Below are 18893 nucleotides of genomic sequence, written 5' to 3'. Positions count from 1 at the left end.
ACCTACCCCCTTCAAAAAAATTTTAAAAAGAGAAGTACACTGAACAGTATCTATGAATAGTAAATGCAAAATAAATGTTACCTAAATACTATTATTACTTTAACTACTTCTTGAGCTATACAGTCAGTCCTCCATGTCCATATGTTCTGCATCCACAGATTCAATCAAATGCAGACAGAAAATACTCGAAAGAAAGAAAGAAAGAAAGAAAGAAAGAAAGAAAGAAAGAAAGAAAGGAAGAAAGAAAGAAAGAAAGAAAAAAGAAAGAAAAGAAGGAAATTTCAGAAAGTTCCAAAAAGCAAAACAGATCTGCAGCTGCACTGGCAACTATTTACATAGTATTCACACTGTATTTAAAACTTTCTACATAGCATTTGCATTATATTAGGTTTTATAAGTATTCTAGAGATGACAAAGTATACAGGAGGATGTGCTGTATAGATCACATGCAAATACTACACCAATTTATATAAGCATCCTTGGATTCTGGTACTGGAGCAGGTTCCTGGAACCAATCTCCTATGGATACTAAGAAATGACTACACTTTAAAATTTCCTACCATGTTTAAGTCTCAGTCAACTTTTTAAAACTTTCTAACATTTTTTGCCTTATATAAATACCAGTGCTTTATATTATGTCACACAAATTACTACTACTTTGGGGGATTATACAATTCCTTTACATGAAAAACTGTATCCGTCTTCTACGCTTTTTTCCTTGAGTTCTATTTTGATCTGAACTTTTCTTTCCTTTGCTTGTTGTTTGTTTTTGTTTTTGCTATATTCCTTACCATTCTTACATTTGCCAGGCTGATCCTCAAAAACTCCTTTATCTTCAATTCTTTTTGTCTCAATTTGTTTTAGGTCTATCTCTTCTAAAGAGTATAGCTAGAAATGAAGGATAAGGCCTTGAGCGCAATATGTCACACTGGTTCTATCATCTAAACAACTTCCCTGTCCTCCAGCAGATGCTATGGTTGGAGTCTCCTAGGAGACCCAGACTACTTCATCCCAAGGCACGCTTTTACACTGCATACGGTGACTCACAGCTTACGCAGCCTTCCTAAGTATTCTTTTTATCTTTTATAAATTCTTTTTAAGTTTTCAGTGTCAGGAGAGCAGCAGGTCAATGGGATTTCTTGTGGGTGGAGGTTGGAGAGATACTATCACACTGGCTTAGTGTACCATCTCAAACCCAAAGTCTCCTTTATTATAGGAAAAAAGTAAGTGTTTTTCTAAAAATTAAAAAAAAAAAAGACTATACTGATTTCTTTTCTTTTTCACCCAGATTGAATTTCTATTGTTTCTAGCTTAGAGATTTTGCTAGAAATTCCAAATCAATGTTATATAAATGGCAATAGTAGAAAATCTTCTCTTGTTCTTCTATGCAAAGTCTGTCAATGCCCTGCAGCCAAAGACCAATAGGAACACACCTGTAGATGAACAAGCTTTATTTACTGCTCATTGCAGTGAAGAAGAACACAGCACACTACAGGTTAAGTAAGAGAGAGGCGTCTCAGTAAAAGGGTGTTAGAAACTACTTACAGGATATAGGCTGACGATAAGTGATTTGGGAGCGAGTTCAAGGAAGTGAGGCTTTGCTCTGGATTGGTTACGATCCAAGAAGTGAGGATAATTCTGTGACTGAGTATCTTACAAAAGATTTATTAAATGTTACAGATGAACAGAAGACTACAATGAGACTAAAGTTGTAATTAGTAAAGAAGCAGCAACTGCTCACATTAACCAGGACAGAGGCGTGTTTTGTTTCTGTGGCTTGCACAGTGACTTCTGTACATGCCTAGATAAGTTTATGAAGTGACCTTGTTTTTTGTTTCATTTCATCACAGTCCCAGAGTGACTTATGTCTGATGCTGACGTTCTATGAGATTATGTTTGAAAAGAGGACATCAAGGCTCAGCTGTGAATGCCAAGTCTGTTTCCAGATTCAGAGACTGCTTTTCCCATTCAAGTTCTTAAGAATGTTTCAATTTAATTCTTTAAAATTTCTCCTGATATATCCCATTACGTCTCATAAAAATCACTAGATCTGATCCTTTCATGGCTGTTCAGAAATAGATACAAATCAATCTACAAACTGACTATAAAAAAAGAATAGGCCAAATCCAAGCATGCATTCAAAGGTAACACAGGATGTGCACAGTAGTTACACAAACTAACCATAAAATAGAGACAGTCACCTAAGTAGCAAGAAAAGAAAACCACGAACAAAAGCCATACAATCCAAAAGAATTCCTTCCCACTTTGATAAAAATAAATGCACTATCACATAAAGTGAATATACAAATGAACATGCATTAAAAAATGCCTCACTTTTTTTTCCTTTTAAGAAAAAATGACATTATAAAGGATAATAAAAGAACAATTTATAAAATCAGAATAAGATATAGGGAGTAGATAACAGCACCATATCAATGTTAACTTGTTGAATTTTAAAATTATACTGTGATTACATAGGACAATATCCTTGTTTTAAAGGAAATATACAATGAGGTATTTAGAGATAAAGGAACATTATGTCTAGTACCTTACTCAAACAATAAAGAAAAAATTGTATGTGTAAATATGTTTAAAAAAAGAGATAAAATGAGAACGATAAAACAAATGTGATTAAATGTTAATGACTAGATAATCTGCATAAAGTATACAGAGGAATTACTTTCACCATTCTAGTAACTTTTCTCTAAGTCTTAAGTTATTTCAATACAAAAAGTTAAAAAAAAAAAGAGTCTGGCCTCAAAATTAGATTTCACAAATATCAGCATCCCCAAATCAGAGATAAAGAGAGTAAAAATCAAACTAATCATACAATTAATTAAAAGAAAGGTGAAGCCAGAGTCTATTTTACTCAAGCCTATAGTTTACCTTCCACAGAAAAGCTGCATGTTTCAACATAATGATGGGTAATTCTCCAATAGATTATAACTTTCTTATCCCTGAGACAAACAATGCCCCGATTATTCATAATTTCCTCTTACAGTATTTTCTTCCTTCTAAGGTCTAATGTTACCAGTATGTCAAAAAAAATTTGTTTAACTCATCAATGATGAGCAAACGTATCGCTGATTACGCATCAAAGTTATTCAAGTCCTAATTACTGCCACAGCATTCAAAAGAGCTGTCTTTATGGACAGGACATTCCAGTAAACTAACCTATGATTTTACAACTCAGGTGATTATATTCATGGTACCACCAGAACATACTGTTAGATACACCATTTACCTGAGAACTGCCACTGAAACCTGGAGGTTGGCTGTATTCTGTGGAATCAATAATACTACTGCAAAATGAAGAAAGAAAAATGTGATTTCAGTGTTTACATTCTTTCAGCAACAGAAAAAGTAAATCTAAAATATATCATATATAAATCCAATATTTCTAATTTCTAAGCAAAGAAAATATTTACTGCCAATGATTTAAATAGACATCAAATAAATACATATACCATAAACAACAAATCAGTAAATACTTAAAACAATTTACCCCTTCATCCCACCACCTTAAACATACCCACCATGAAAGAATGTCAAAAAGGGAAGAATCACAAGGTAGGTGTACACATAGAAGTATCTGCTTCAATTTCATTTTCAGATAGGTTAGTTAGTTGTTTGGAACTCTATTTAAGGAAAAGAGGACTTAGAGTATTGGCAAAAGGGTACAAGCATGCAATCAAAAGCTGTGGTCAACAGATTCTCTATGACACTAGATCTATGTGCCCTTGGACAAATACCTTATAACCACTCAGTTTCCTTATCTGCAAAGTGAGTTGAGTGGGGACTAGACACCTCTAGAGTCCCTTCAAGCTCCAAAATGTTATGATAATCATCTCGTGTGAAAGAAAACTATCAAAGGAATGGAATAAATGGTAAAATACCAATTATTTTTGTTTCATAACCCAAAACCTATGTTCTAAATTTTTCTGCCCTTGTCAAACAATTTGCTTTCTCCATTGGTTCTATTTGATTACATTCTCTGTGCACTCTCCTACCTACCCCTAGCAAAACCTCTAGAAGTCCAGACACTCTTTTCTTCCTGTTAGTTCTACCTTACCGTATCTATTTCACCACTTGAACACTCCTATCTCCTTCCCATCTTTAAATCCTATAAAGACTATTAACACCTGAAAATAGCATTACATATATATAAACATGATAAATCAAGAGTTATTTATGCTTTTAAAAATTCTTCCCTATTTCTACTATAAAAATGTTTCTATTCTTGTCTACCATAAGGAAATTTAAGCAATTGAGGGTAGTAATTTAAATGGTTCTCTTTACACAAATACATAACAAAATCTTTATTTACTTTAGCACTCAAATAATCACAAAGGTTATGAGAGGCATTCTTAAGAGCACAGAGTGAGTTTTAATTTCACCCCTTAGCAGGTAAATGACTCTGGGTAAGTTATTAATCTTATTTGGCCTCTATTTTCTCCATCTATTAAATGAGTAAGTGACGTCAGAGAGGTATGACATTTAATTGTGTTCATTTCTCAATGCAATGCCGCCAAAAAAATGGTACGTGCTCAATAAACGTTACCCTCTATTAGTAAAATTAGTAACATAAAACCTTGTTTTAAAAAATATAACAAATCAGATGAAACTGTTCTCACAGTAGGTTTTTTTTTAAGGCAATACATATTAATAGGTACTGTGTTCTAAACTTGTCCTATAGTAAGACTCAATTATATAAGAAAGACCCTTCAAAGCACTCACACTACAAATTAAAGAATTAAGACAATCTTGTTATGAATTTCTTTTGATGAAATATAATCAATGTTCACCTTCCTTGCACGGAGTCATGAACTGATATGACAAGATCACATGCTATTTTCAATATACTCTTTACAGAGACTAATAAATGAGGAGATGTCATGCATTCAAAATCTGTGTTCCTTCTCCTAATGAAACCTAACCCCCTAGCATGTGTGTAAACATTAATAAAATTATGTAGCTGCACATTTAGATGCTAATAGATTTAGAACAGAACTGTTTCTAGATATAATTATTTTACAGTGCTATAATTTTGATTTTTGACTGAAAGCCTGAATAATGATACTTACATCATTGTGTATAGTGAGATAATACTACATTTCATATATATATTAAAAAAAATACCCATCAGTTTGTTGAAAGTATTGAAATTACAGGTTTTAAATGGTATTTTATTAATAATGACAGCAGAGTTTGAAATTTATTTTATATCAGATCTTAATCTTATTCACTGAAAAAAATTATTCCTGCATACATAACTGGAACAGAAGAAACATGAAAAAATAAATCCTTATAATTCTGCTTTTTAAATGGGCGTGCGTGTGTGTACGTGTGTATAAAGTAACACGATCAGAAGAGAATGTGAGACGGCCCTGACGGGGGTGGGTCGCCTTAGGCCTGGTGCTCTTCTACTTCTCATCTCTGATTGGCCACAATCAACAGACGGGAGCAACAGTCACAGCTATCATTTACTGAGCATTTACCAGGCATCAGGCCCTGACCTTAGTAATTTAAACTTTATAACTCTAAGGTAGATACTGTTATCATTCCCATTTCTCAAGTGAGGAAACTCAGCCACTAAGAAAGCATATACTTGGCCCAAGTTAACAAAGTTGGTCAACAGCAGAATTAGAATTCAAACCCATGCAGCCAGTCCTAGAGTTTACACTGAACTATGCTCTCCTCCCTAGGCACGTAAGAATTCTGTATCTGAAGAGTGGGGAAATCCTGGATTAGCACCACCCACTTCATGGACATAATTTAAGGAAAAAGTGAAAAAGTAGCAACCTATAAATATGAAAGGGAGTTGTCAATTATTTCAAGTAAATGTCAAATAAATCCTTTCAAATAAGCTATAAAAATAAAGATATCAAAAAATGACAAGGGCAAGCAGAAAACTGCGAGGTAATAACCAAAACTGAGTTAGGAATAGTACACTTTACTCACGATGGGGAAAATAATACGATTTTTAAAAAATTCCTAACGTTCCTGCTGGTGACAAAGAGAAGCTCAGCTAAAAACATATGAAAACTATGTAGCTGTTAATCCAAGCTACAAAGGAAACTCACAGTTATGCAACTAGATGTCATACAACTACACTCACTTTAAACAAACAATTTAACAACAGTAACAGCTATCATTTATTGAGCATTCACCACGTACCAGGCACTGATGTAAGAATTTAAACTTCATTAACTCTAAGGTAGATACTATTATCATTCCCATTTTCAAGTGAGGAAACTCAGCCACTGAGAGACTACATATTTGGCCCAAATTAACAAAGTTAGCCAACAGAAGAGTTACAATTCAAACCGTCTAACCTGCAGTCAGGTTCTAGACGCTACACTGAACCACCACGCTATACTCCCTATCTTTCCAAAATCAAAGCATCTTTCCAAAAGTATATTCTTCCAAAACCAAAGACCTACTTTGTAATTAAAAGACAGACTGTCAAATCAACTTCACATATAAACTATATCGCCGATGATTAGGAAGCCAAGAGAAAACAGTGATTGATTCTTGGTAAAAATAATAGGTAACTACTTTTAGATTGGGCTTTTACTTGAAAAAGGATGATTCCTATTTATACTCTCAATGGGCACAAAATTAACTAAATTATAGAAAATTTTAATGTGTGCAAAATAAAGTGTACTGAGTATACACATGAAATTAAACTAACTGCTGTCACTGATTTGTTTTTTCAAGTATAAACATAAGACAGAAAAAAATAAAACTTTGCATTTAATAAACAATATAGGGCTATAGCCAAAACCTGTTCTTTTTCAATATTCTGCATCAAAATTATTGAACCAGTTTCCCAAAAAAAACACACACTGAGCAGTGTATAACCTGAAAATAACCTGACTTATAAACTTTAATAGTGATTAATTAAAACCAAATATAGTTTTAATTTTTTTAAACAGTGAAGTTTGTCACTATTTTACTCTTTTTTACCACAGCAGTAATCCCTATTATTCCCAGCATTACAAACATATCGGATATAAATTACTTGTTTTCCTCAAAATAATACTTTTCTGTCAGTTGCTTACCGTAGAAGCACTGAAATTCAAATTAATGGTAAATCTCAGTTACTAAACAAACAAAATTCCATGGCCCCAATTTTGCAGACACCTCAAGAGATACTAAAGATCGGTCTTCATTTTCAGTTTTTCCTTTCTAATTCCCCATACCCTTTAACATCTGATATAAATATTCAAACAAATTATACAAAATCAACACAACTAATCTGTCTGCTAACAACAGTAATCGGCAGCAGCCACCACGTACTGAAAGCTTACCATGCGCCAGGCACTGGTCTCATTTACTTAAACGTATTATTACATCTTCTCATTCAAGACACGAATTATTATCCTTAGTTTACAAATGAGAAAACTGAGGTGTACAGAACTTAATAAACTTGCCTAAGGCCAAACTGCTAATAAGGTATGGAAATGAAATTTGAACCCAGGCAGTATAATTCCAGAATCCTTACGTAAGACTGCCAAAGTAACATGTCTTCTCTTCTTGAAGAACCACTGCGCTGCCATTTTTGAACTCAACGTTTCTACTTATCTTCTTTTCAATGTTTTATTCTCAACTCAATTTCCAAAACTCTTTTACCTCCCAAAGTTTTACAAGCTCTAAAGTAGGGATGCCTGCTTTAAAATACTGATTATGCCACTCAGTGTGTGATGCTGGGCCTGCTTCATCTCTATGACTCAATGTCCTCATCTGTAAAATGAAAAGGATACAAAAACCTATTACACAGCATTTATTCTGAGGGCTATAAGAGATAATACATGTAAATTACAAAACAATATCTAACACACATATGCTACGTTATTCTGACACTTGCAACTTTTGCAAATACAGTTCTCTAGGACAGTAATGATTTCTTGATTTTGACACAAAAATCCAAATGAAAATCAACATGAAATCTTTTCTTATACAATGTCTCAGAATCCTTAAAACAGACAGTACTACAATTCAGCTCAAAGTATTTGTAAGAATTTCAACAAGATATTTTACAACAAATTTTACACAACAAAGTTTGTATAAACATTGGTGATTACAATGGCCTTTTCAGCAATATATAGTTTGGCTTTTTAAAATAGTGGGTTCAAAAAGATTATTAAAAACTTCAATTCCTAAAACCCAAAATTATGAAAATCAAATATTCTTGTAATTTTTTTGATGGTAAAACCTGACCTGAACAGATGTGATACCGTTTATCTCACTTAACTGTTAACATTCATGTTTCAGCACTGAAATATTAATGTGCTTGGTGCTGTGGAACTGCCTTCTACTTCTCCATCAGTATACATAATGTATGGCATAGGTATTGTGTTACCTTCCTGAAACTGGGGAGGGCAGGGTTGGAGGGGCAGGCAGAATACTACATACCGAAACACATCTAACTCCAGGGGTTTCCCAAAAAGGTATGAAAACATACATAATACAAGCCTGGATTTACTTGAAGAATGCAAGAGTTGAATAATAAAAATAAGATCTTTAGGAAAAAGACACAGATTCAACTGATTCTTCAAAGAACAGAAGTTATTAGAGTATTTCAGCTCTCCAGGAAAAACTTCCCCCAACATCCTTTTGTCCCATTTTAATTGTAGATGGTTAGAAAGCTCTGTAAGTACATAGTGCAATAGGAGGACTGTATGAATGTAATATTTATGCTGCCTTTTTAAATGTCTGTAATTTCACAACATTACCAAAGCTGAAAAAGAAAGGCAAAAGGGCATTTCATTTTAAAGTTTTCTTTAATAACAAGACTTTCCTCAGGCAGAAACATATTGCTGGCAGACGTAAAAAGCAAGTATGATGGAAAATTTCTGATGGGAAGGTCTGAATCTACTGCTTTACTGCCTTTGGAAGTATATAACTTGTTTGCTAGAATTAGAAAATCAGAGAATAACAAGATAAAAAGAATAACACTGACAAGACTGATCTGCCTCCAATGAAACTAGTCAAAGTTCCAGTTAGTTAGGCTAAGTGCTGTGCTTGACCGCTTTATGGTCTACTACCACTTTCCAGTGAGTGGAAACAAATTACAATTTAGTTGTAATTCACAGAGGAGAAATTTTTAATTATCAGATGATACAGTTACTACAATTCTTAAGTGTTACAAAAACCCGTTCTTTGCGATAATCTCAGGAAAAAAAATGGTTTAAAAGCAAACAAAGTAGAAGCAGCATTCCAAAAACAGTAACAAAAGATTCAAAGGTACAGGATCTGGAAAATGGGGTAAATATGCTGGAACCTGGATAGGGGAGAGACCGTAAACAGCAGAAACAGAAAATGGCAACTGCACGTGAAGTTTTACGCTTGTACTCAGTCATCCTCACATCGAAGCCAGGGCTACCATGTACAGCTTTGGTTTCCCCAGCCTCTCCAGTCCCTGAACTCCAAGAGTCAAGGTACACCTATAATAATCAAAGGGCTGAAAACCTTCCTATATGACCCTAACCTGAAAGGGCAAAAGGCCACAGGCACGAGGATCTAATCACAGTAATGTGAATGGAACCAACAGGGAATGGTTGGTAAATACCAATAATCTGCCTCCTTTCCAGAAACTTAAAATTAACTTTTCTGGCTCTCTCAAAGCCAGGAACCTGACTTGAGGCATTTTTAAGACATTACAGATGGATATGTAACTTTACAGAGTAGAGAGTAAAATAAATAGAAAATTTTACCTCATCTTCCCAAAAGATGAAATAATCTGAAGATAGTTATAAAATGTTAGTGTTGAATATTAGAGCTTTCTTTTATGAAAAAGAAAATAAGCATACTTTACACAGAGATAAAATAAACATACTTTAATTAGAGATTCACTTTTCAATCATGTCAGTAATACACACATAATCATTATCTACTGAATCAGTATTTACGTATTTTTAAACTATGATTCCCCCAGGCCTGCATCTGAGTCTCTGGGACTCACCTCAGACCCAACATCAGATTTTGGGGTGGGGTTCAAAAATCTTCATGTCAAACAAGAATCTTGAGTGATACTCATGCATCCTGAAATTTGGCCTATTTACATCTCAGATTTCAGGACTGGAGTGGACTGTTAATACCTTCACCAAGTAGTGGCAATTACAGCTATAACAAGAACCCAAAGGTGTTTTTTTAAAATCCTGAAATACCAACTCATCAAATATAATTACTAAAGTTGTAAAGTTAAATGCATTTGGATTAATTCTTGGAATCAGAATTCTATTTACACCATAATTTTAGCAGAATAATTAATTTGCCAGCATAATTTATTTTCCATCATATATATATATCTCCATTATCCATGAGAGCAGAGTTCTAGGGTTTGTCATATTCACAACTGTATCCTCAGTGCCTGAAACGGTGTTTTATACATCTCTGATACAGCCCCAAACTGGCTGAGTGACTAAAGAATTCTTCAAATATTCTAAATTTTAGAAGTTGTACTATTTCAAAAAAGATTTACATAACTTGCTGCATTTTTAATACCTATCAATTGAATGAGAAATTATAGATGTATGATGAGCACTCTCTCCATTACTGCCAAGGAAATTTGTTTTCTGTGTTTTAGCTGAAGTTGAAAATTCCGTAAGATTCTTCAACGTCCTCTATCACCTTATGGCATCAAGTTCAGCTCCTCTGCATGGTACAGGGTCAGAATTAAGGCAAGTAATCCTTAGTAGTCGCAATAATAATTGCAAGTGTAGCAGCGATTTCTTAAGATCTTAAGCTCCTAACCTTGGAGCTATGAAAGAAAGTGTCAGGCTGTGTATGAAGGATTTCCTATATCGTTACAATTCCCCTCCTGGATAAAGGGAAATAAATTTTATATAAAAACTCTTTAGGTTTATGTAGAAGATTTGTTTAAAATACATAATAAATTAGGGATAAATCTGTAAGAATTAAGGTTAGATTTGAGCATAAAAACATTTAAATTTCTACATTTAAAAAAAATTATCTTTCCAAGTAAAATAAAGCAGTTGAACCAATAATAACTGCCAGAAAGTACTGAAAACTTCAGCATTAATATGTGAGGAAGTCATTAATACTGCTCTGTTTATGGGTCATAATCCAGCTAAAGACCCAATATGCAAGAATACAGAAGATGGATCCATTTTCATCCACTGTACCAAAGAACGACCGCTAACCCTCCCTCTCTCCACCACACACACATATATATATATATTTTAATGACTGGGGAGGGGGAGGGGACACAGGGGTTAGTATAATTGCATAGAGTCATGTGGGTCAGTCAAAGAGGAATTTCTTAACCTAGTCCAGGAGCCATTATGCACCATCAAATTCCTGGAATTATATTAGTTTACTCAGCCAAATTATAAAATAAATAAATTCACAAGATATTGACTCACTACTCAATGTATATATTCTTAATAATAATTAAATAATCCTAGCATCTATAAAGTGATCCCTTGCTTTTTTCCCTTCTATTATAACAACATTTTGATTCATCTGGACTTTTGTCAGAAATGACAGAAACATAAATGAAAGGTTGTCTCAAAAATATCTGATAGAGTAGTTAAATAAAAGCAAAAGCATCTTATATAACAGTCTTACCTATATATTTTATTTTTAAGAATCTCTCTTCTATGCCACAGAAAACTTTAATAAGCAATTCACAATTTAAATTGATGCATATGTCTTTCTAAAATGAATTAAATTTATGATCAATAGCAAGTCTTTTATTGGTAAAAGCATTTTAAAAATTAGAGATTCTAGAATAATTTTATTTATTATTTGTATCTATATTACATTTCTTTTCTAATGTATCACAGGAAAACAAAAATTCTTCTGAAAATTTAACTCCATTAACTATCTCGACCACATTAAAGCATATTCACCCACAAGCAGATAGAGAAGCTTCAACTAATACATTATCTTTAAATCAAGTTCTTTGAAGTTCCAAAAACACAGAAGTAAGAGACTAATAACTGACAATTCTGAAATATTTGCTTAGTTTAGAGACAAAGATAAAAGCAATTCTGAGACAATTATTTGAGTCAGAAATCGTTATCAATGAGATACACTTAAAAAATTATAAGCAAAGCTAGGGGTAATAAATGGCTCTGAAGACTTAAAATCTAAGTTTTAGAGTTTTGATTTTTTGGTCAAAGAATGTTTAAATTGAAACAAAATCATCACTGTCATTGTCAAGAAGATCTGGCTAAAATATTTCATTACTTAAATACAGTTTGAGCTAAAAGGTTAAAAATGCCTCCTATATTAACAATCTCCCAGAAGAATGGATCAGGCTATACACGCTCCTAATCATACTCCCAGGTGAAAAAAAAAATGCATTTGGCAACAGGTGAAAAGCACTGTGTTTGCCTACCACTCTCTAATTTACTCATAATCTGACACATCAGCTATCCAACAATAAAGTATAAACTGCTGTTTATCCTATGAACTGTGAGGACCTTCTTCCTCAGAATCTAAAGAATGAAAAAAGCCCTGAAGGCAGCCATCTTTGGGTCTGAACTAATTCTAACATGAGAAATTTGCAATGAATGAAGGCTTAGAAGTGTTTAAAAACGGTTTTAACTGATTTTACCAAGGAAATAATCACACACTCACCCCTCAATCCCACCCCAATGAAGTCTGGCTGACAGTTTTTTAAAGATTGTATTAGTTTACTTATTAAGGATACTGGAAGTCATGCTTCAATCAAAATTTCACAACTATGGAAAGTAAATGACATTCTAGGTTAAGTATGCATTTATTCAAAAACCTATTTTAAGTCCTATTATGTATAAGTGCTCATATAAAAATATAGGAGTGTAAGAAAAACCCAACATTCCCAGGATTACAGTGCAGCATGGGAAATCCACACAAACTAGTACACTCAGTACAGAGAAGAATCAAAATAAATAGGAATCTTTAAAAAAAAAAAAGTAGTTAATTCTATCTCTCCAAAATTTTTTTTTTAATGGAACTGGTGTATCAAAAAAGAATAGAGAAAAACTCACCCCTCAGTTATATTCTTGCGGGGAATGAGTCGGGGAGGAAGCTACTTAAGAAAGGAACCCAGGAGGAATTTGTAGACAAAAGGAATAATAAAAGCTAAGGTACCCTAACATCCTGTTTGGGGAGGGTTAAATTCAATTTTAAAGCACGAAAATAGGAGGCAGGGTACAGGTGATTATGGAAGGTCATGCAAAAGAGTTAGATCTAAACCGATTCTGATGCAATGGAAAGCCAGTGAAGGATTTTTAGCAGATAAAGATACATGATCAGATTTCTCACAAGACACGATAGGAGGATAGTTAAAAGACCACATTGGTAGACTTCATATGATATTCAGGGTCTAAACAAGGCAGCAGGAAGAGAATAGACAGGATATGACAATTATAGCTAGTCATGGTATATAGTAGACATCGTATATATCCTGGAGAGGGGGTATAGTTATATGTCTTTTGTTTTTATTTTCACTACAGATATAAATCTAACCATAAACCCAAATCTCTGTAAGGGGTTTAATAACCTTATAAAAAGCCCTCACTATAGGAAAATAATGAATTCACAAAAAGCCTTTTTTAAAGTAAACCACTTAAAAAAAGAGACCAAATCATTACAGTGAGGAATAAAAATAAAAACTGTCCAGCATTTAAATAATGAAGCTAATAATTATGAGGGAAAAGTTATGATTGCAACTACATGCTATTTCTTAAAATTAAAGCAAACTCAAATATTGATAGTGTATAATATTCTTGCCACTTTTTTCAATCTCACACCTTAATCTTAAGGGTCATTTCCCAGAAGTATTTAAGGCTACATCATTTTTCCCAAGTGTTTCTCTCAAACTTTGAGTGGTAATCAAATTACTCATTTTAAGAAAATACCAGAACACTCTTCTGAAGAAAATACCATGTTTGCCTACTATTTGCCCATCTTCAACTGTTAACCAGTCTAACTCTGCCAGAATCTCATTTGACAACAGTTTTGCATATGATTTCAGCAATTCTCCAACAAAGTTTTAAAAAATATCATGAAATTCTGTGTCTTTTATCAGATCTGCTACTTTATTTTAGAATACAACCACTTCTCACCTCTTTCACCAGTAAAATCTTAACTCAAGCCACCATTTCCTCTCTTCTGGACTCTTGCAGTGTTCCCAGCTTCCCTCCCCACTTCCAATGGCAAGGGCTTGGGAGGGATACAGGAAGTCTCTTTATTCTCTATCCTCTACACGGGAACCTCAGTAAATATTTCAAAATCTAAAACAGATCCTTCTCAAAACTCTCCGATGACTTTCTATCACATTTTTCACTCCACTTGACTCATGTGTCAGGCCCCCAGTACATCTAATTTCCTTCCTAAGATACTACTTATGTGTTATGTACCACCACTACTACATTGTATATCTGCTTATTTAGCATCTCCCCCAACCTCCAGACATATCCTAAAGGTAAGCCCCATAAGAGCAGGGACTTTTCCAGCTAGATTCAACAGCTAGCACACCAGAGGCATTCAATGGAAAGAGCCAATTAAATGAATGTAAACTATATTGTCAACATGTTATTAAAAGACATCAGTGAGAGATTAACAAAGACCTGCACATAAAAAATAGAAAGAAATGTTGCTACTAAACAGAGTGATATGACAATGAGAATTTTCAGTTTACTAGAGAAAATTTCATGATATGACAACTTTTACTTGCCTGCATGCACTCATACCATAAATATTTCATTGACAAAGATCCCACGTACATCAGGAAGCGGAGGCTAAACTTAAAGATAGCATCCCACAGACTGAGTCATTCCAGAGTGTTTTAAAGAAAATAAAATATGGAGGAAAACAAGCTGAATTACAGAGCTAAAGTGATCCCAGAATCACCTAGAACTCACGAGGATTCTCCATAAAATGGTTAGTGAAAAATGTCAAACATCCCAGGAATGTTCTTTAACGAGAATGCTCCTTGTGCCCCATTCTCCACATATCGTACCAAACTAGACCCAAAATAGCTTTGCTGAACTGACACAGATTCTGAAGGGTAGTGTAATCTCTCGTACTGTCATTGGACTGCCTGATAATCCATGTGTTACCCTAAAACTATCTGCCTGAAAAGCTTCCACAGGGCCATTACTCTAAATGGATTAGCAAGTTAAAAACACATAAAATTGCACTTGCTTTGAACACAACAAAAAAGTTCAAATTCAAATTTTAGGTAGATTTTATCACACAGAACTTCAGAGCTAAAAGGGACCACAAACACTCATTATATTCCACAAATACTGAGAGAGGTCAGTCACTACTGCTGCTCTGAAACCTACGGAAATAGTCACAAGCAAGACAAATACAGCTCTTGCTCTAACCGAGCATATAGAAGGGAAGGCTCAATTAAATTAATCATGGGGAGTCATAAAGAAAACACGAGGGATATCTAACGCCCTCATCTTAAATCTGGGGAAAGTGATCAGCCCAAGGAAATTCAAGGGTTAGCGGAAAGGCCAAAGGTCTTACTTTATCAAATTTTTCCTAATACTAGCATTTCGTCTTCTCAAATTATCGATTTTTAATGTCTTCTGACTTTAATTTACAAGATATTTAGAGCTGCCATTATTTTAAGAAATCCACTAAACTTCTAATCCAACAGTGAATTCACTGTATTATAATATTCTACTAACTTTTGGCATGAAAATTCAAAGCATTAAGGAAACAGATGGGCCATTTGAATCTCATTTCCAGATCACGACCAAAAGTAATTTCTCAGGGGTTTTGTGCATTACATGGAAAAGGCTCCCAAGGACTAGTACCATATGTGCACTTTGTAACATAAATCCTAAGCAATTACAAGTTTCAAGCTTTGTACCTGTGTGATGGAGAAGGAGCTTCAAACTGAGGCACCGTGCTGTCCTCACTGACAGGAGAGTACAGGCCACTCATTTCCTGCAAGTACAATTATCCGAGTTACAGACATGCCAAATAGGAGATGTATAAATCCAAAGGAGTCATGGCACTCCTTCCCATTCCCAGGTTTCATCAGTCCCATTTTGTCTCAACATCCAAGTTTCTCAAAGCTTCCTCTCTCCCCACGGAGTGCAAAAGTAAGGATATGTAAAAGTTAAGAGACAAGCCTTTCCTATGGAACACATTCTTAAAGAACTAGAAACTCTTTAATAACTATCCTTCCTCACTAATGAAGCCACCAATCGCAGGAAAAGACAAATGTAAATATTTCAAATAAGATGTACAGTACACTCTGTGAACAGAAAACTAGCTAAGCATGAACCCAAGTGAGAATCTACTGATACTTATTAAGATAAATATGACAGCATGGCAATTGGATCATTATGTTCAACTCACTATGCACACAAAAATAGGACAGGTCAGTCTCTAAAAGTATTTTCTGCAAACATTAAGAAAAGTAACACTTTTGATTCAAATGTTAGCTTTGTTTACTAATGGCTTAAACATTTGATCATTAACTCAGAGGAAAAGTCCTCCCACTGAACTATTATTGCATAAATTATGCCCCTGAATCATACGAACAACCTGGCCTCCTGTGTTATATACTACATTTTGATCAATGGAAAAACAGCAAATTTTAATGTGCCACTAAAGATACCTAATCAGGTAGAATTATTTTGGCTATTCCAAGCTCAACTCAATCATACAGCCAAGCAAGGGCCATTAATATAATAGTAAAAAGGTGCGAATGCCACATGGGTACTGAACTTCCACAAAACAGCAAACTCAGTATCATTTAGGATGTCCTACATACAGCAAAAGAAAATTATAACACATGTGAATAATTTAAAATACACACTAAATTTAAATAAGGCTGAAGAAAATAACCTCAGAACATAGTCATCTATAAGCCTCCCTAAGATCTCCCATGGATTTCTATAAGTAAACTGTATTATGCTATAAATTCCCAGATTACTGGTAATGTATCATCATATCTTTTTAAAAAATTAATCCTGTTAACAGTAGATATGTAAAGACTTATTTACTTAATAAAAGGATGGAATTATGATATATTTTAATGGTAATAACTGAGTTTTGTGGGAGTTGATTTAAATTAACATGATGGCAAACCAAGAAAACTGATTTTTTTTCAATCTACCCAAGAATAATTATGGCAATAAAACACTGTGAAAACAAATTTAGAATACATTTTATCATAAAGAAAGTGTTCAGAATGCTTCTACAAAAATGCATTCTCAATTAAAATTAAAGTAACATCTGTTACTTTCTATATAACGGAGACCAACCTCAAGTTTAATGCAGCAGTTTAAAGGAAAAGCAACAATTGCTTGAAACTGAAAAAATTACTAGAGATGTGAGAAATTCTTGGTATCTTACTTCTACTCTTTTGATATCCTCTTCCAAAACACTTAATTCCTTTTGGATCTGCTCCAGTTGCTGTAGATTAAAGAGAGAGAAAGTGAGAAAAAACAAGTCTAGACCAAATCACACTGGCATCACCGCAATCATACAATAACTTCACATTTGGAAAATGATTTCTAGGAAACTGAGCAGTAATGGTAAACTGTAGGGGTAAAATACCGTAGACAAAAAGTGCTGGAAATTCCTATGTTAAAAAGTAAACATAAAGACTTAATATTTAAGAAAACACAACGTTATACTTTCTTCAATACAAAAAGGATTGACTTTATAATAAATATATTAAAGATGAACAACAATGACGTGACTTAATAAAAATAGAAGACATCCAAAATTTCAAATTACCTCATTTAATTGTGAGCAATTAATGTCAGCATGTCAGCTGTTAACCCCATTTTAAAAATTTAAATTAGTCTCAGACTAATTTCTACCACCTAAAAGTAATCACATGTTAGCCTCTTAATCATTTTTAAAAACATATTTAAGATAATGTTTTATCTTTGATCTCTTACCTACTGTACCATAACCTTTTCTCATATCATTAAAATGCAAACATTTTAACTGTTGCATCACATTCAACAATATATTTAATCATTCCCCTCTCACCAGAGATTTGTTTGCAAACTATCCTAAGTAATTCTGGAATATATGACTCTATATTTCAAATTATGTATGAGTCTGCATTTCAAATTTTATTGAGATTATTAAAAATAAAATTATTCAATCAAAAAATAGGAAATCTTTACTAGAGAAAACAAAACTGCTTTCCAGAAACATCAAATTGAAATTTCTATCATCATTATACATAAGTGGCTATCTTAATTTAATCCAAATATATTGAGCCAATTTTTAAAATGTAAACTAACGATAATAAATGCTTATGTAATACTTATCGCCAGATGTAAAAGAGGAATTATCACATAGGAAAATGAAGCACAGAAGGGCTAAGAGACTTGCCCAAGACCACTGAGCAAGTACATGGCAGAACTGAAGCTGAAATCAAGGTAGCCTTCTTGTTCCAGAGTTCATGCTGCTAACTACTGTGCTTTACTACTTCTTAAAAACAGCACCTTGTTATTCAACTTTCATTTCTTTAATGACTATAGGGGTGAACAGATTTTAAAGTAACTTTCTTCTGAGGCAATACTTAATTGTTGATAATATGTTTATTCAAATATTTACCAATCCTAAGTATTCTGCTAAGCACTGTGAAGAGGGGGATTTAGAAAACTCTAGGCCTTTAGCTTGTGGAGCTCAGTCTAGGGACATGGCAAACAAGTAAACCAATCGTTGAAACAGCAGAAGCAGCATTATGATGATGGTATGTACAGAGGATTAAGGGAACATAGATTGCACCTAACCTAGACAGAAAACTTGGGGAGAGGGGAGAGGCAACTGGATAACTGAAACAGGATCTGAAATTAAATAAAATGCTGAACCTCAAAGGGCTAACAGAATTTTGCCAGGTGGAAAATAGTAGGAAAAGACAGAATAAGCAGGGCAAATAA

General features: G+C 33.8%; 1 protein-coding gene across 5 annotated transcripts in view; it reads right to left on the bottom strand.

Moving 5' to 3' along the window:
- Window positions 1–18893, bottom strand: part of COP1 (COP1 E3 ubiquitin ligase) — a 166951-nt gene that overhangs the window by 103739 nt on the left and 44319 nt on the right. For all 5 annotated transcript variants that reach the window (XM_072946062.1, XM_072946061.1, XM_072946064.1 and 2 more), the window contains 3 exons: window positions 17344–17403; window positions 15848–15924; window positions 3245–3302 (listed from right to left, as the gene is read on the bottom strand). In XM_072946062.1, the coding sequence (XP_072802163.1) occupies window positions 3245–3302; window positions 15848–15924; window positions 17344–17403 (195 nt within the window). The remainder of the gene's footprint in view (window positions 1–3244; window positions 3303–15847; window positions 15925–17343; window positions 17404–18893) is intronic.

The sequence above is a fragment of the Vicugna pacos genome, chromosome 21 (genome assembly GCF_048564905.1).
Source record: "Vicugna pacos chromosome 21, VicPac4, whole genome shotgun sequence".
NCBI classification, from domain to species: domain Eukaryota; kingdom Metazoa; phylum Chordata; class Mammalia; order Artiodactyla; family Camelidae; genus Vicugna; species Vicugna pacos.
Note: the sequence above shows the minus strand (reverse complement) of the source record. Positions and strands in the feature narration are given on the sequence as shown.